General features: G+C 47.2%; 7 protein-coding genes across 7 annotated transcripts in view; 3 read left to right on the top strand and 4 right to left on the bottom strand.

Moving 5' to 3' along the window:
- Positions 1-305: 305 nt before the first annotated feature.
- On the bottom strand, positions 306-1,694 carry CNBL2600 (hypothetical protein; the record flags this gene model as incomplete). Its single annotated transcript, XM_767301.1, has 7 exons — positions 306-367; positions 424-500; positions 553-758; positions 810-1,127; positions 1,184-1,538; positions 1,601-1,614; positions 1,668-1,694. 7 exons carry the CDS (start codon positions 1,692-1,694, stop codon positions 306-308), a joined length of 1,059 nt encoding a protein of 352 aa, XP_772394.1.
- Positions 1,695-2,324: 630 nt separating this feature from the next.
- Positions 2,325-3,508, top strand: CNBL2590 (hypothetical protein; the record flags this gene model as incomplete). Its single annotated transcript, XM_767300.1, has 6 exons — positions 2,325-2,420; positions 2,474-2,489; positions 2,547-2,595; positions 2,650-2,856; positions 2,912-3,209; positions 3,293-3,508. The coding sequence occupies 6 exons, from the start codon at positions 2,325-2,327 to the stop codon at positions 3,506-3,508; spliced, it is 882 nt and encodes a 293-aa protein (XP_772393.1).
- A 170-nt stretch (positions 3,509-3,678) lies between these two features.
- Positions 3,679-10,022, bottom strand: CNBL2580 (hypothetical protein; the record flags this gene model as incomplete). Its single annotated transcript, XM_767299.1, has 20 exons — positions 3,679-3,909; positions 3,987-4,113; positions 4,168-4,292; positions 4,373-4,456; positions 4,516-4,924; positions 4,977-5,104; positions 5,149-5,368; positions 5,423-5,581; positions 5,647-5,759; positions 5,812-6,835; positions 6,884-7,289; positions 7,344-7,524; positions 7,578-8,057; positions 8,143-8,355; positions 8,409-8,769; positions 8,823-9,103; positions 9,154-9,363; positions 9,418-9,567; positions 9,626-9,759; positions 9,818-10,022. The coding sequence occupies 20 exons, from the start codon at positions 10,020-10,022 to the stop codon at positions 3,679-3,681; spliced, it is 5,241 nt and encodes a 1,746-aa protein (XP_772392.1).
- Positions 10,023-10,227: 205 nt separating this feature from the next.
- CNBL2570 (hypothetical protein) lies at positions 10,228-11,811 on the top strand (the record flags this gene model as incomplete). The annotated part of the gene is made up of 6 exons (XM_767298.1): positions 10,228-10,989; positions 11,048-11,199; positions 11,260-11,288; positions 11,365-11,554; positions 11,612-11,725; positions 11,790-11,811. The coding sequence occupies 6 exons, from the start codon at positions 10,228-10,230 to the stop codon at positions 11,809-11,811; spliced, it is 1,269 nt and encodes a 422-aa protein (XP_772391.1).
- A 1,329-nt stretch (positions 11,812-13,140) lies between these two features.
- On the bottom strand, positions 13,141-15,186 carry CNBL2560 (hypothetical protein; the record flags this gene model as incomplete). The annotated part of the gene is made up of 13 exons (XM_767297.1): positions 13,141-13,249; positions 13,317-13,463; positions 13,529-13,578; positions 13,627-13,637; positions 13,685-13,852; positions 13,929-14,199; positions 14,254-14,259; positions 14,315-14,435; positions 14,506-14,617; positions 14,680-14,725; positions 14,773-14,784; positions 14,833-14,897; positions 14,943-15,186. The coding sequence occupies 13 exons, from the start codon at positions 15,184-15,186 to the stop codon at positions 13,141-13,143; spliced, it is 1,362 nt and encodes a 453-aa protein (XP_772390.1).
- Positions 15,187-15,379: 193 nt separating this feature from the next.
- Positions 15,380-16,151, top strand: CNBL2550 (hypothetical protein; the record flags this gene model as incomplete). Its single annotated transcript, XM_767296.1, has 4 exons — positions 15,380-15,411; positions 15,473-15,772; positions 15,827-16,043; positions 16,098-16,151. The coding sequence occupies 4 exons, from the start codon at positions 15,380-15,382 to the stop codon at positions 16,149-16,151; spliced, it is 603 nt and encodes a 200-aa protein (XP_772389.1).
- A 180-nt stretch (positions 16,152-16,331) lies between these two features.
- CNBL2540 (hypothetical protein) overlaps positions 16,332-17,079 on the bottom strand; it is a gene marked incomplete at both ends in the record, with an annotated part of 3,362 nt that continues 2,614 nt past the window's right edge. Inside the window, 4 exons of the mRNA XM_767295.1 lie at positions 16,332-16,505; positions 16,573-16,720; positions 16,783-16,952; positions 17,007-17,079. The exon at positions 17,007-17,079 is cut by the window's right edge and continues 59 nt beyond it. Coding sequence (XP_772388.1) covers positions 16,332-16,505; positions 16,573-16,720; positions 16,783-16,952; positions 17,007-17,079 — 565 coding nt within the window. The remainder of the gene's footprint in view (positions 16,506-16,572; positions 16,721-16,782; positions 16,953-17,006) is intronic.

Raw genomic sequence — 17,079 nt, 5'->3', positions numbered from 1 at the left:
GCAGTCTTCGAGCGACCATGGCTTTCTCCACAAAAACCAATGAAAGTTACAGTAACTAAGTAGCATAGATTCATAGCATCCATCTCTTTACTAGGTGCATTAATCACTCCCACCGCGTCCATCTGCCGGTACAGAGACATGGATTAGGGCAGTAAAAAAGGAATCGCCAGGGCAAAAAAGAAACAGAAACAGAAACATTCTGAATAAAATCGTAACGGTCGTCCGCCAAAATACGCGGACACAAATTCACAACAAACAAATATGTCTAAGGTAAAAAGGATGGGGACGTAAAGCTCGCAAACTGTTTACTTGCCCTTGGTACCAAAGTAGGCACCCAGAATGACAGCGAGAATGACAATGATAAGGACTAAGACACATGGTCAGCCTAGTGCACGGCTTGCGGCAGGGACGATGTCGGCTTACCGACGATCCAGAAACAGATCCACTTCTTTCTCCTAGCGCGTCTTGCGCTTTCTACCGCCTTGTCCGTCTGCACCAACCTAAATACCTATGAGCCCTGACGTACAAGCAAGAACATCACATTAAACTTACCCTGCTTTGATGTCTGTATCCACGCCGTGTGCTTGGGTCTCCACATTAACAATTGTCTCATCCTGTTGTTCAACAAGCATGGCCATTTCTTGGAACATCTGGGCGAGCTCCGTAAGAGTCTTTTCAATCTTCTGAATCTCGGCATGTCGCTCTTGAACCTCCCTGTATGCGCCTCGAGCAGCACCATATCGGTTAGAGTTTAACAACTATTTGTGATCAGCCTTCATTGAGATCTTGTGTCAGCTGTTTAAACTTACAGCTTGTGAGAAGACCTGAGGATTATCACTCTCGGTAACCTCCTTGATTTCTTCTTCAGTCGCGTTGGGGTTTACAATCTTGTACTGTCTTTCGACTCTGTCCTTGACCTTCTTCCTAAACTCCTTCTCAATTACCTGATGTTCCTGCAACAGGCCTTGGAAACGAGACTTGACACCCTCAGCCTGAGTCCTTTGGGCGCGGTCGCCCTTGGCGAGCTTGTAAAGGGTTTTGATTTCGTTTTTGCACTCTTCCCGTTGCACACGAGCTTGGTCGTTGAGTTGAGCGGCATATGCGGCGGCCTGGGGGTCCGTTGAGGTCTATCAATGCGCACTCTGTAAGTATTGAGGGCTTTCATTTGCTAAATGACACTCACCAAACTGGTTTGATGGGCTGTTCTGACAGCCTGAATCTGCTCCTGCAACTGACCCAAAAGAGAGTTCGTGTTGCTTAATTCAGTCCAGAAATCCCCGCCCGCACCACCATTAGCCCCCCCCATTGCGTATTGTTCTTGTTGTCCATACTGCCCTCCTGTAGCGTAGGGACTTCCAGCTTGACCGGTTTGGGCATACGGGTTACCAGCGCTCGCACCGTAGCCGCCCTGAGCGCCGTACCCACCAGGGGCAGCGGCAGCGACAGAGGTCTGCTGAGCGTACGGGTTGGCAGTTCGAGTGGGAGCGACAACGCCGTTACCGGGCGGCGGGTAAGTCGGCCCTGGAGTGGGTTGTTCACTAGATAAATTCAGTAGATGGGTCAGTGTCTGAGCATGAGATGTTGAGAAGGGCACACGGACCCGTATTGTCGGTTCTAATGAAAAGTATCAGGATACGTGTCCATAGGGTGTGCGATGCTGGACTTACAACGTTTCCAAGCCTGTCTCGAGCCATTTTGTATTATTGTTTGGAGCAGAAAAGAAGAAAAAGTGGTATCGAGAGGAGATGCAAGAAAATAGGACGAGACGCGGCTGTGCGTGGTTTCGTCGTACCTGGGAGGCTAGTGCGGAAGAAGGGCAAGGGGCGGGTTGCTGGGCGGGGTGTCCTGATCTCGGGGCGTTACACAGAGGTGGAGGCTGCAAGGTGTATAAGGAGACGGAGAAAGGCGGAGAAAGGAGGAGAAAAAGGATGGAATAGTGAATGTTTGCTGGTGCCCAGAAGCTGATAGACGGCTGGTGGCCTGTGGTCGTAGGCCTGTGGGCCCGTGCGCTGGTGGGGAAGGGGCGAGGGAGGAGCGAGGGGCGAGACGGGAGAGAGGCACAAATCCCGAACAAACAGATGTGGCACCATGAATAATGTAATAATTCTCCGCCACGTGGATCAATTACGTTTATGTAAACTAAAACGCGTTAGTCACAGGAAAGGAAACGCGTGCGTTGTTTATTTAATTTTGGTAGCTTCCGTGGTCGTACGTAATGATGCAAGACGGAATCAAAGTTGTGCCTCCACCTCCTATCCCATGTTGGCCAACTATACGCCGGTTAACGTACCACCTACAACGAAAGCAGTACCAAATCACTCGACATGGGCGGATCGCCGCAGATTACTCCTCTGGCTCTCATCAAGCGTGTATGGGAGCGTATCGCACCTCTGCAGCTTGCTGAAAGAAGCTGGGACAATGTACGCTTTATCTCCATCTTCCATACCTTCTTGCTAACTAACCTCTTTGGCAGGTTGGGCCTATCATCGGTCCGTAGCGCATGGCCCATCTTTGCAAATAACATCAGTACTGACGCCCAAACTTAGAGGCCCCTTATCCCAACCCTTCCCATCGCCAAGTGCTTCTTACCATTGAGTAGGGCTGTTTCTTGCCTTGCGGTGACTGTATCTCCATCTGACATCCATCTAGCCTGACTCCGTCTGTTTGCGCTGAGGCCCTGAAACATCCATCACTATCCCTCATCGTGTCCTACCACCCTCCAATCTTCCGTGGACTCAAGTCCCTGACATTATCTGACCCTTTGCAGGCTTCACTTCTCAAGCTTTCCGCAAAAGGCATCTCTGTCTTTGCTCCTCACACCAGTCTCGATGCGACGCCCAACGGTATCAACACCTGGTGAGTGGTGGTAATGCCGAATGGAACTCTAGACAACTGCTGAAGGGTTGAGCAGGTTGATCAAACCCTTCATCCCCATCTCCATCTCCCACGACCCGATCATCCCTTCAGACCCTCTTGAATCCTTCGAAGGTGCCGGTATGGGACGCATCGCCAAACTCTCTGAGCCTTTGGATATCCGTCAGGCTATCAAGATGGTCAAAGATCATTTGAGTTTGGATTTCGTCCAACTTGCTGAACCCCAGCCTGACGTGCGTAAGCCTATTAAATCCGTTGCTGTCTGTGCAGGCTCTGGTGGGAGTGTGTTCAAGGGAGTGGAGGCGGATTTATTGATCACTGGGGAGATGTCACATGTGCGTTCATATCTCATAACTATATATATATATATATATCTCGCGACGTTTTTGCTTTCCCCTCTCGGCTGACCCAACATTAGCACGAAATTCTTGCGTACGTAGCTTCTGGAACCACTGTCATCCTCACCAACCACACAAACACCGAGCGCCCTTACCTCTCCCATGTGTTGCAACCGTGGTTACAGGAAGAACTGAATAAGGAGACTAAAGATCATAGCAATGAATACGGGGCCAATGGGGGTAAATGGGAGGTGCTAGTCAGCAAAGCGGATGCTGATCCCTTGAAGGTTGTTTGAGGGACGAATGAGTTGTCGAGTTGGGTGAGTGGGAGGGCTTCGAGCTAGGATGTATGCATGAGTATCTCTGAACAAACCAAGGTACACCATACATGGTGACAACATACAAATTCATTCTACTCTAATCTTAAAGCCTATCAGTTATTCACCCATGTTGACGTATTGTAACACTAAGCATCAAAGATTTCACCCAATAATCCTTCTTCAATCCCATTCCAATCAACGGCCGCCTCCGCATAAACGCTTTCAAATGTGTCCATACTCGCCCGTGCAAAGAACATTTGAAGTTGTTGCAAGCTCACGATGGAGGTCACCTCTGATAAACGAGGTCGACGCAGAGAATTGGGTAATCGATTCAGAGGGGATGTCAAAACGAGAGAGGGTTCCGAGAGGGAAAGTTCCTAGTGTTCAAGGAACAGTCAGTCCAGTCGGTAAAAAAAAAGAAAAAAGGTCAGTTAACAGGATAAGGGAAACATACAGTATCACCACCTTTGGAACCTAATTCACTGAGCAACTCGGCCAACTTATCCATCATGGCATCAGGCGCATAGTCTTCTGGAGGATAGGCCGCGTCGGTAGTGTCCGTAACAAACATCCACTGGTGTCTGCACATGTATCCATCAGCATATTTCGATGACATGGCCAAAAAACAGACACACATTTGGAAGTCTTCAGACTGAATGACGAGCAATAGATCCAAGAATTTGCAAGCGGCCAGAACCAGCAACAATTCTTCTGATTCATCCTCGGGGGGTTCATCTAACGTCCGCTCAAATATACGCAACTAAACAATGGTTAGCACCTCAGTTTCGTCGGTCGCTTTCATGAGGCATCAAGACAAAAAAAATCAAAAAAAAAACATACAAGCTCAGCCAATATCACGGGCCAAAAGTTGGTAAGGTGTTGCGGGCTGATTCTACACATCAACACCCTCAGACATAGATATACCTAGACCCGACTGTATAAGTTGACGACCTCAAATGTTTACAAACGCCCTTAATCCTTACCTCGGAATGCACTCGTGCGGAGACGTTTCCCGATCGCAACATCTCGACCAGTCTCTCTTGGATGGCCGGCAACAATCCAAGATAATGATTTCTTTCTGCTGCAAGTAGTATAAGACTCAGTCTTCTTAGATTCCCACATTTCCCAGCCATTTCTTGTTCTCTGTTTGTAAATATATTTATATTTGCAGAACTCGTTGATGTAATGCGGGAAAGGAGGTCGGGAAAGCGCTCTTTATCGGAGGTGAAGAGTGCCAGTATGAGTTGCTTCCAGTAGTCCGTCTCGACAGAGGGCTTCGATTTAAAGAGGCGATGGTCAGAGAAGAAGTCAGAGACGAGTGGCCGCCATGTCTTGGCTGTGGAGGGAATACGAGATATTTCAAGGATCAAACGAAGGATCGGTGCGTCAACGCTATCGGATAAGCCAGTCAGTTAAGGGCTTCACGAAGATGAATCATACTAACCGTTGCCTTCGGAAAGCAGGGTTGACAATGGCCACTATGATGCCACTACACGCCGAGTTTACTCTATCAGATTCAACCAAGAGTAACCTTAGGTTGGGTATGACTGCAGTGGCCAAGTAGTCGTAGATCTGTGGCTTCAGTTAGTTTTGACTGCTTCTCCGAGAACACTTACCTTTACTAGTCCTTTCTCCACGTCAACGTCGTCTTCCTTATCGGCGTCTACAGATTTAGCTATGTCAGGCCTATCCCATATTCCAGCCTCGGCGATCTTTAGGGAATTGTTGACAACGAGATCAAGAGCCCTCGCATAAGTGTCGTGGAGATCTCGTCGCAAACGACGATCTTCTAGAGCGGTAGTTTTTGATATCGTTAGAGATAATTCGGTAAGGCACCTGCAGAGAACAGTAAGTTTCACGCTCCAAAGTCAATACATATTGTAGACTTACTGAAGAAGAGAAAAGAGTTGAGAACGGGTAAAGACTGTCGTTGCTGCGCTGACGAGCTCTCGAGCAAAACCAAACAGGGTTGACCAGACCTGGACCGCAATAGGAGCCTCGAGGCGAGAAATATATGCCTCAAGGAAAGCAAGGCAAGATGGATCGGCTCTATGAATGAATCATATCATCAGCCCACCATTTCGATCTATGAGCAAGGCGACATATAAACGTACTTGTAATCTGAAACAGCTTTCCCCGACTTCCCAGAAGCCATGTCGCAGATTAGCTCCACGACTCTTTGAGCGCTTGGTGTTAAGGTATCAACGCAATCAAAGATTGCCTCATCCTATGCCGTCCATCAGAAGGCCTCCATTTTTTCCAAGATAATGATCACTCACCGAAACTTGCTCGGACCGTAATGACCAGACATGCACACAGCTAGAAATGACCGCCAAAGGGTTTGCCCGAAACACCTTCTCCAGTACTTTCCTTGTTCGGCCTCGAATATTAACATAGGTCTGATGGCTTACGTCTTCAACCCGCGCCCTCTCATCTGCGGCTTCCGACGACGGCAATGTAGCGGACCAGGTTACCAACAACGCATGAACAGCATCGTCTAGGTATCTCGGAGATTCGGGTTTCAACTCATTCGACGGAGCTTCGACGGTAAAGACTGTGGATACCAAACCAAGGATCCGACTTCCACTTTCGCCTTGCCCGGAAACAGAGTCATCTACTTTTCCTGACGCGGGATTGCTCAGTATAGTAAGCACGCGTTCAAGAACATTGAGAGTCATAATGACCTCTGCGTCTGTTACATTGAGAACCTCATCCGGCATAATGATAATGTCTTTCCTATCTCGTAGCAAGGACTTTTTCTCATGCCCCTCTTGGATGCGCTGCACCAGTTCCCGTGTCTCCTGACTAAAACACTCAGCTAGAGTGTGCAGCAGGTTAGGCCGATTGACCAAAAGAGGTACTGTCATCAGCACAAAGTCAATCCAGTGTTGGAGAACGGGAATATTAGAAGGCGTTGCCACACCTTGCATTACTGTAATGACTAGCTGGTGCTCAAAGTCCGATGTCGAAACATCGATCGACAGGGGCTTTTCCGTGACTGATGAGGCACCTCGCCGATGTGTCTGGCTAGGTACACGGGAAGACGGTTCACGATGGGAAGAAGAAGCGTTGATAGCAGAGTGAAGGAGGTGAAGCATTTTACTTTGCAAAGTAAGTCGCCTTGCCTGGACTGCGGAGAGTAGTTTGTTGGCGAGTGTGGTTTTGAGTGATGATATAAAGGGTTGAGAAACTTCCCCACGGGATACTATCATCTGCAAAAGGGAAAGGGCAGCACTCTGCACACGAAGTATCAGAGGGGAAGCTTTTTTGCCCATCTGCGGACTCGTCTCCGCCTCAACGAACCTACCAAATATGAGAAGATGATCCATATACTTGTAACGAGCAACTCACCTAATCAGAAGTAGACAGATCAGTTCCATATATCCCTTCACCCCAGGAAAGGCCTTTTCTGCTCTTGAGATAAATGTCGAGTGTAAAGAGCCGTTCAGTTCTTCTACCTGACAGGCTTTGCACAACCCTTGACCACCAAACTGAAAAAGAGCGGTAACACTCTCGATTTGATGTCTTATCAAATTCAAATCCACCAGACCATCGTATGTCCCTTGGGAGGAATCATATTTGATTGAAGGGTCGAGAAGGCGGCTGAGAAGAGGGTCAAGAACTCTGAAATATGAACGAAGATTGAGACGAAGCCAAGTCTCAGCTTGACGCTGGACGTCAGGATCCGTGGATTTTAGAGATTCCAGCACAGTACAAACAGGAACATGGAATATTTCACCAGGAAGCATCGAGTCATCTGCCAAAAAAGTGATTAATCTAATGTCGCTTCCAGCATTTTCATAAATCTTACCTGTCAGTCGCCAGAAAATGCCGAATGCCTCTAAAGCAGAATTGATAGATGACGACTTGGTCATTCTGCGCGCGATGACAGTCTCTAGAGTATGTATCTCTGCAAGCTGGTTATAATCCCAAAGAAGCTCAACCGCTCGACTATGATAAAGCGACGCTGACGGTTGCAGGTATCGAAAGAGCTACACATGTGATTTGTTAGTATCAATTATGTTGAAGTCTAAATGGAGCTCACAGAATCTAGAATAGCAGACATTGTTTTGTCTGATGTCACCGATATCCCTGACTTCATCAGATCGGACCTGCTAGCCTTGAGTGCGACCATCACCAGGGCCTCAACCACCACAAATGCTTTAACTCTCGGCAGGCTGTCCACCAATGCACTCAGCCACGTAGGTCCGTCTATTTCTCCCAGTGCAGGGACCTCGTAATCTATCAAGACACTTATGATATTGATGGCATGGAGTAAAATGGTGGGATCCGATCCTTTAAGGGCAGCTATGCTAATTGAAAAAGCAGATTGAACGATATGGGGAAGAAGATGGGCATGAAGCCGGATTTCGATGTCACGCGGTTGTTGCTTTTGTTCATACAGACCTTGAAAAAGAGGAGGCTCTTCAGTAGGAGGGCGATGAAAAGTCGACGACGATTTTGAAAACACGGTTGCGGGAATGTGCTGAACGAGAGAGACCGCAAGTCGGATTGCCTCGGGCAGCTGATCGGCAGCTATGTTATCGCACTGCTCACAGAGGAACGTCATGTCAGCACCAGTTGAGCAGAGTTGTCGGAAGGTAACTGACCTGTATAAGCTCTAGGATCCTATCGAGCAGCAGAGGGAGATGCAAAGCTGCAATCTCCTCATCCTTTTGTGGCACATTGTCCAGCAGCCAAGAGACAAGGGCAACATCGCCTTTATTCCCCCGCAAGATCCTTTCCTCAACAGAGTGATACAGCTCTTTCCAAATGATAGACGGTTCCATTGCTTCATATAGAGCGCTCGCCATATTTGACGCCTACAGCGTCAATCATTAGCAGGCAGATTCCGGAAAATAGACTAAAAACTCACTTCAGTCAAGCCAGATGACGACGCATCCATCATGATCCTAAGAGCTGGTATTGCAACCTTTTCAGACAATACTCCTCCTATTTCCCATTTATCCAAGAGCGATAGAAAGATTTTGAATGGTTTTTGCGGATCATCGTCTCTTCCTCCATCTTCCTCCACCATCGATTTTTCCATCTTAAGCAAGAGCGTGGAGGAAAGTAAATCTAAGCCATGGGCTTTGAAGTAATCTACCTGATCATTAGGCGACTCGCTTGTTCCAAGAAGCCAGGTGTATACTCGTCGGCTGAGCGAGAGTTCTTTCTGGAGAACAACGCTGGTGGCAGAATCGATGAGCAGTTGTTTATCGCTGAGCTCCGCCTCCCTATTTTCAATACTATTAGCCATCTACATAAGCAAAGAGACAGTAAATCTTACTTCAAGACCTTACTTTCAAGCTTTAGCACTCTCAGTAAAAGATCCAAAGCGTTCCTTCTGACAAGAACGTTCTCATCATCCAAAGCCGCACTCAATCCTCGTATTAATAAGCCAGTTTCAATAGCGGCGTCTGGATGGTCGAGGGGCTTTGTCATCCGCCGAGCGAGATAGTTGAGAGCCGCGAGACGCGAAATCGGCGAAGTGATAAGAATGAGGAATATGTTTTGGAGGAAGAAAGATGGGGAGATGGCGCCGGACAGACGGTCCAGTAAGAAAAGGATCTGGATATCAATTAGCCCATAGCTTTGTTGTTCAATGGAGGGCATCTCACTTTGTCAAAGAAATCCCCTGCTTCTTCTTCCATCCCAGGCAACAAAGCCAGCACAAAAGCTTTCGTCGCAGGCCTCAAGTTCTCCCCAAGTGGCAGATAATAATGGTCATAAATGTTGATCAATAAGGGGCGAACCGATGTGGCAGCGTATTGGAAGAATGGAAAAAGACCTGAGGACCATATCGCCAAGTCTCGTTGAAGACCGTCAGTCTGTCGTGGAGTTAGCACCCAAGGCGTTGGAGGAGAGGAATCGATCACACTCACCCCAATTATGCTGAATATATAGGAGTAGACATCGAGTGCACGTTGATGAACCCCTGAAGGTAGCGCCGGATTCAAGCATTGTGCCAACCTCTTGGAGACAATAAGCTTCCTGGGTATCTCGTGATACGGCGGTGAAGGTGATTGCAACGTCTATTGAATAAGGAACGGTAAGCATCACCTTTGCTAAAGACCAGTTGCGAGAGCGTACCTTAAGAAGTCTGGACAAAAAGGATATGAAGTCTGCCCATTCATTGACATTTTCAAATGACTGCAGAGCCTTGTCAACCTGTTGTTTGAATCGCTTGTACTTTGGGTCATTTGCCAATAGCGATGCTGCTGCAGCTACAGAGCAATCAATATATTAGATCCAGGGTTGTCAGTTGGCCAAGTTTTCACTCACCCTTACCAGCTCGTGTCCTACCTTCGGGGGTTGCTCTGCCGCTGCTACCGCTATCCTCGATATTCACACTGGTTTGTGAAGTTGTCGAGTCGCTACGTGACCGTCCCGGGACGAGAAGCTGTGTGAGGCGACTCTGCGATGCGGGGCGTTTGAGTGCGCGGGATTCGGAAGGTTGGGTATTTAATGGTGGCGAGGAGTGTGCCATGGTAGTTGCGCTGCTGGCAGCGGTAAGGCTTCCACTTGCTCAAAGTACACCTTTAGTATAACGGTGACGAAGAGATGGTGGGAGATGAGCTTCGAGATCGGTAGATGATGTCGTCGACATTTGTGTACCGGCACAAACAAATTACGAATTTCTTTTATATCTTCCTTACTTGACTTTTGCATGCATATACACCTCACAAAGCATCATGTCTAGCAAGGCCGACGCTAGTATAAAATTCAACGCGGATACAAGCAACGAGGAAGAACTAGATACCGAAACCAAACTCGTACTTCTCGCTTCACTCGTCCACCCATTGACACTTCCACCGCAAGCTCTTGAGGTGCTCGCTTCCGTTGATGGCGACGTCGCTAAAGCTGCAGAACGACTCCTCTTACCCAACCCCGAGACCTCTAGAAAACGTAAAGCTGGATCAAGCTTGCAAGGATGGCTCGGTCGCCCCAGCGATAATAAAAAAGCAGTTAAAGCAAAAAGAAAACAAGAAGCTGAGTCAACCGATCGTCACTTGACAGTGTCGGCAGCTGGTGGTAGTAAAATTAGTGGGACCTCTACCATTACTATCGATGAGGATAAACAGAGGGACGATACCATTTCAGAAACAGCACCGCCCAAGTCTGTCACCAATGCTTTCGAAATCTTGGGCCGAGCGCCTTCTTCACCGGTAAAACAGAAAGTAGGCCCTCAGCCGGCCATTCATCTCTCGTCACAGGCCTCGATTGACTCACATTCACTACCGCTCACTCTTATCAACCAATTTCTATCACCTTCATTAGCGTCCGCTCTCTACCTTATCATGATGGAAGAATCAAATTCTTGGGGCGCCAATCGGTTCTATATCGCAGGAAAGGCGGCGAAAAGCCCTCATACGACGGGCTTCTATCGAAAAGAAGGGGGAGGGTATGGAGGAGGAAAGTATTTTTACGCAGGAATGGAACAAGGACCAGCCAAAGTATTTATCTGACTTTCATTAGTCTCTATGGTGCAAGCTAATGCCGTTTACTCCCTAGGTTTATCCAGCATTTTTGGCAAGGGCCGCCGAGATCGTTGAAAAAGCAGTCAACGAGAATTTGAGAAAAAGACCAAGGTACGGGCTTGAATGGGGGGGTGAGTGGAAAGCAAATGTTTGTGGAGCCAACCGCTATGATGGTTCTCGGAGTTCGTGAGTCATCGTAACATGCTCGATAATAAGTCACCATCAATGCTCACTGGGTACTTTCAGAGTCGGGTGGCATGCCGACCAGCTCACATGTCAGTTCTTACAATATCGCTGTCTCATAGGTCGTCGAGAGCACCCAGAAGCACCAGGATGTTGACAACGTTTTAGATTTGGGTCCTTATACCACAATAGCTTCTCTGTCGTTGGGAACATCCCGAGCATTTCGGCTACGAGAGACGCCTCCTTCTGATCCAGCGTTTGTAATCAATGACAAACCTCCTTGCACATATGAGATAACATTAGCCCACAATACTCTGTGCTTGATGAATGCTGGATGTCAGGAGAGATACAAGCATACGTGAGCTGTCTTGCTATCACTAACTGTTAAGCTTGGAATTGACTGTCACACTCTTAGCGTCCCCCCTCAGAAGGCAATAGATTTGTTCAGACCGGGATATGATATCGCGGAAAACCCGATCCCTAAGGATGCACAACTGGCATTCACATCTAGGATCAATATCACTTTTCGGTAAGTAGTGGCGATATTATGCTCTATTTCTGTCTTTTGTTACCCATGACTTATTCTATCATAGCTTCTACCGGGAAGGTAAGTAAAAAATGCCGGTGGACACAAGCTCATGTCAAGACTTCCACCCTGTACCAAATGCGGGACCTTTCGGTCCTCGTGAAGGCACCCCAATATGTAGATGCGGTGTCCCAACGTATGTTACATTAACGTTCGGAAAAAAATAGTGAAGAAGGGCTGATCTTTTGAAGCGTTCTTCGAGCGGATCAGAAAGCTAAAGCCCGCTCTCGCCTGTCCTCAACATCTTTCAAATCTCGTCCTCGCGCGTCCAGCAATACGAACATAATTGAAGATGATATGGTTTTCTTCTGGCAATGTCAAAGTGCAACCCAAACAGGTGTGGGAAAGGGGTGCGGGTTTTTCAGGATTCTAGATATGAAAAAGGAAGGGAGGGGACCATGTATTGGAGATCGGGTGTAGGGTATAATATGCTGGATATCAATTTTTGATGTTGTTGTATGCACTCTGTTACAATTAGTAAAATCCCAAAAGGTAGCGGTATGTTGAATGTATCTTACACGGTTAATCGGAATCCTCATCCATCTGGTTGTTTCCTTCACCATCCACTTCATGAGCACTATGCTCATTGTCTGGTTCATCATCATCGTCATCGACAACATCTCCATATTCCACATCTCCTCTGTCATCCATCCCTTCTTCACCATCCTGACCCACTGCTCCATTCTCCATTTCACCATCTTCTTCATTATCTCCTTCTAGCCCTTCGATCGCATTCTCCATCTCCGCTTTTCGCCGTTGCTCTTCCGCTTCCTCCCTTTTCTTCCTTCTTGCTTCCCTAGCTGCTGCCCTTTCAGCTTCACGTAAGCTTTCACGCCTGTCGCCTTCTTCAGGAGCGATCGCGCCAATTTCTACGCCAAGCGCATCGGCGAGTCGGTCGACTTGAGTGCGAACTGGGGTATGGGGCAGGGAGTGGACGAAATTTTTGAGGTGGGCATAGGTGTCCTTGGCGGAGAGTTTCGTGGGTTTTGAAATGGACTCCAAAAGTATGCGAGATTCTAGTTGGCGGTCCATCGTGAATGGTTTTGTGGATTATATTGCAGACAAGAGAGAAAGATAGAAAGTTGAGTCTGCAAGAGCGGCTGGCCACAATTTCAGACAGAAATCTTCAATTACGTAAACACACATAAGACAAGTTGAAATTATTTCCGTCCACGCATCTTCTCGACGGATGTCGATGAATTGATCAATGATGCATCCTTCTCTGCCATACATTACGACGTAGAATATGGGAATGATAAGAGTCTTTTCGCTGATGATCCATCTGAAATTGTGGTGTTGCAAGTCATAGTAAGTTAGTCCCCGATACAGCGCGCTTCACCGATCCTTTTTCTTCTTTATTATGATTCCAATAAACGATCAACAATGGAAGGATCGATAGCGATGTTGTTTGCTCGTAAGTAGTCATCTGACCAAAACTTGCTTTGATGTCTTGACCCAGAGTCACACCTAGCGTGGGATAAATGTCAGTGATACTCCTTGCATTTGACGAGGCCTCGGTGATATATGAACTCACAAGATTGTAGCTATTCGGGACCCACGACTCATAGTTTTGGCCAGTCGAATACATGCAATTAGGTTACAAGCACTGGAGGAGCCGAGGAAAAGGCCGTCATGTTGGACAAGATATCGAGACATCGCCACAGCCTCTTCGTCTGATACTCTGAATAGGTTATTTATCAGCTGGCCATTCAACCGATCAATTTTGAACTGTTAGTGCGGATTCACCTGTAGGCGTCATCGATTACCGGTAATCCCAAAGAAAAGTTATAAGTTATCTGTTTTGATGGATTAGATACCATAAATCTGGCTGTTTTAACGCTTACTCGATTGATGCCTGAATTGGGTGAGCTCTCAATACTATGGACGGAATCTCATGCTTACCTATACCTTCCACCACGGTGTCCACCTGATGTCGTCGTTTCTTTCCCTCGCTTTCTTTGGGGTCGAACATAACATTAAATCGGACTTTGTTGAACAATCCGGAACCTTCAGGATCAGAAAGGACAATTTTGAGGTCGGGCAAAGCCTTCTTTAAGAAACATCCAGTTCCTGCGATGGTGCCTCCAGTGCCTCATTTCTTCTCAGTTTACCGTTGAGTAGTAATGGGAAACGGCCAGCCACTTACCGGCTCCGCTCACGAAACCATCCAAATGTCCGCTCGTCTGCCGCAGTATCTCTGGGCCAGTCCCTTTGTAATGTGCCATGAAATTACTGTCGTTTTCAAACTGGTCGGCAAAGAAACCGCGAGGTTTGTGTTCAAAGGCGGAAGGAAAAAGATGATGATGATTGATTTCTGATGGCTCAGCTGCTGTTGAAACGGCAATCTCTTCTCCATGCCCAGGGATATTGGTAAGTTCCGATTTGCCAAATTCCAAAGCCCTCTTGCGCGCAAGATTCTGATATAGAATGTTAGGTTCGATATGTGAGGAAAGGCAAGGTTTGTCACCCACTACAAACTGCCATAATATATCAGTGATACATTTAAACCAAACTATCGTGACTGATACGTACTTGTTTCTGATCCACAATACTTGCAGGCCTGACGCGCTCTACTCTTGCCCCGAGCTTTTCCAAGATCTGCACCTTTTCGATCGCAACATCATCAGGCATGATAATGCAGCTCTCGTAGCCCCTATGCAGCCCAGATTGTCAGTTATACTGCAGATTATTTATTACACTCATAAAAAAGATTTCCCACTCACTTAGCCTTTCCCACCGTTGCCAATGAGATTCCTGTACTTCCTACTGTGCCTTCAAAGAGCACTGATCCGGTATTGGGATACAGAAGGCCCTGAGCCTCAGCATCTTCTATAACTATACCGCTGAAGGTTAGCGATACTAGGAAACATTGGCAACTTAGCGTGGATGACATTTACTTTGTAAAGCTACTCGGTCTTTTACTGAACCTCCGGGGTTGAGGAACTGGATTTATGGTAAGCCTGGGAGAGATTATGGAGCAAATGACGGACCTCAGCTTTACCCTGAAGCATACGTATTAGCTTCGCTTCGTTTTAGATCTATATACCTACCAGGATCTCTACCCCCAAGGCATCACTCAACGAATTTATACGTATTAGTGGTGTGTTGCCTGTTCCTTAGAATTAGATAACAAGTATAGTCTGGAAAGAGCGATGCGAACCTATCAGACCTGTCACTCCGGGTACGATCTCATCGCTCCTCAGCTCGATAGGCCTAGGCGGAATCCTTTGTACAGCTCTTTTTCTTCTCCATTCCTGTAATATCAAAGCCGCAGAAGTGGAGGAGAGTGATACGGTGATGCCGAGAATTATGCCCCATACGAGATCGCGGGTGAATTTTGAAGGAAAACGTAGCCGTTCCCAGAACTTGGCTGAGAATGCTATGAAGTAGTCTGATACTCCCATGGCGGCAAGGTAATGGGAGGCAACAGGGGATGAAGTGGAGTATACATAATAATGAACATTATTATGGCAGGAATCGCCGACGGGGGCAGCCACCGAGCAGCGACGCGCTCGTCCTGCGGTTTTCCTAAAGCTATAACGAACAAAATGATGTATTGACACTACTGTATGTGTTTAAGCAGACTGCTCTACCCAAATGACCATTTTCTCTCTATATATCTTTGATCGGTGAGCAACCAATGGCTCGTCCATGCTAGAAGAACACAACATTGACACAACCCGTTACAAGCCATTGTGACTGTGTTTACTACCAAGACTGGCATCGTACCAGTCCTGTCCGCCCGCCTCCTCCTGCCTCCTTCAAACCTGGAGTCCATCGTCTTCCACCAGCACCGCAACCGACGGACACATACCGAAGGTCGATATTCGATGAAAAGCGCAGTTCCGGACAAGCAAGTACGGTGGATATCAAATCCGATGGGCTTGGAAGTGGAAGGGCTCTCAAAGGACTTCCGTTTGATGAAGAGGCTAAACTGGTGTATGGTGTATTGATATCGCTACGGAGTATGGTCAAAAGACTGTCTGGACGGTGCGTAAATGCCAGCTTAGTCCTATGTGATGTAGCTGATGATTTATCGTTTAGCGACGATGAACCCTTTACATCTTACACAACACCTCAGTACAAACTGCATCTCTTTGAGACACCAACTGGGTACAAGTTCGTTCTTCTCTCCGACCCAACGTCTGATTCTCTGCGGTTCATTTTGCGACAGCTCTATATGGGACCCTTCTTAGAATATGTGGTACGAAATCCTTTGGTCAAATTGGACTCGCGCGAAGAGGGTATTGATAACGATCAGGTTCGTCATTTCTGGAGCCCGCATACGAATTGTTGCTGATATGTATGGTGTTAGTTCCGTGACGCTGTAGACAGACATATGCGGGCACTGTCAATGTTTGGATCATGACAGTCACCCTAGCACCGAGGTCATGTGACAAAACAATATGCATGGTAACGATAATGATTGATATGCTAAGGTCCAATAATGCTGTGACTCTACGTGGCTTACTCTACTACTTCTGGTGCTTACTGGTACTGTGGTAAAACAATGTATACTGACACAATCGTCTTGTACTTCATATACAGGTCATGATTCCGATTCGACAAACTTGGTCCTTAATTGCGTCAACAAGGATTTCCTCGTTTCTTTTGCAGTCTTATCATCGGCACCCGCACCATCCGTACCATCAAGTGTAATCTCCTCCCCTCCGACCATATCGTCCAGTTGCAGCTTTGTGAGACCAATCTCCAGCATGTCCTCCTGTTTTATTCCAGTTATATATTAGTCATTCTTCTTACAGTCGGGCACAAACAACAAGAAAACCCACATCAATAGAATTCTTGGTAATTAACTTGATCACCTCCACCTTCCGTTCTTGCCCTATCCGGTAAGCGCGATCAGCAGCCTGTCGGTCGTTATGAGGGTTGAAATCCTGGTCGTAGATGACAACCACGGATGCAGCAGTGAGATTGATACTATTCCAAGACAGTCAGCGACCGAGCAGATGGGTCTACACAACACGACAAGTATAACGCACCCAACACCACCTGCCTTGGTAGACAACAAGAACACAGTTATGTCGGTATCGTCATTAAACTCATCCACCAGACCCTGTCTCTCATCCGTCTTGGTTTGCCCATCCAACCTGGTATATCGAATTCCAAGGTGATTCAAGGCGCCCTCCAAAATATCAAGGATCATGACAAACTGCTATTTTAGTTAGCAATGGTTACAGAAAAAAAAGAGATGTTGATGACTTGCTTGGGAGAAAAGTAGCATTCGCTTGCCCTCGGCTTTACATCTTTCGATATGTTTAACCATTGCCATAACCTTG

Source organism: Cryptococcus neoformans, chromosome 12 (genome assembly GCF_000149385.1).
Source record: "Cryptococcus neoformans var. neoformans B-3501A chromosome 12, whole genome shotgun sequence".
Lineage (NCBI taxonomy): Eukaryota > Fungi > Basidiomycota > Tremellomycetes > Tremellales > Cryptococcaceae > Cryptococcus > Cryptococcus deneoformans.
The sequence above is the reverse complement of the archived record's forward strand: the minus strand, read 5'-3'. Positions and strand labels throughout refer to the sequence as shown.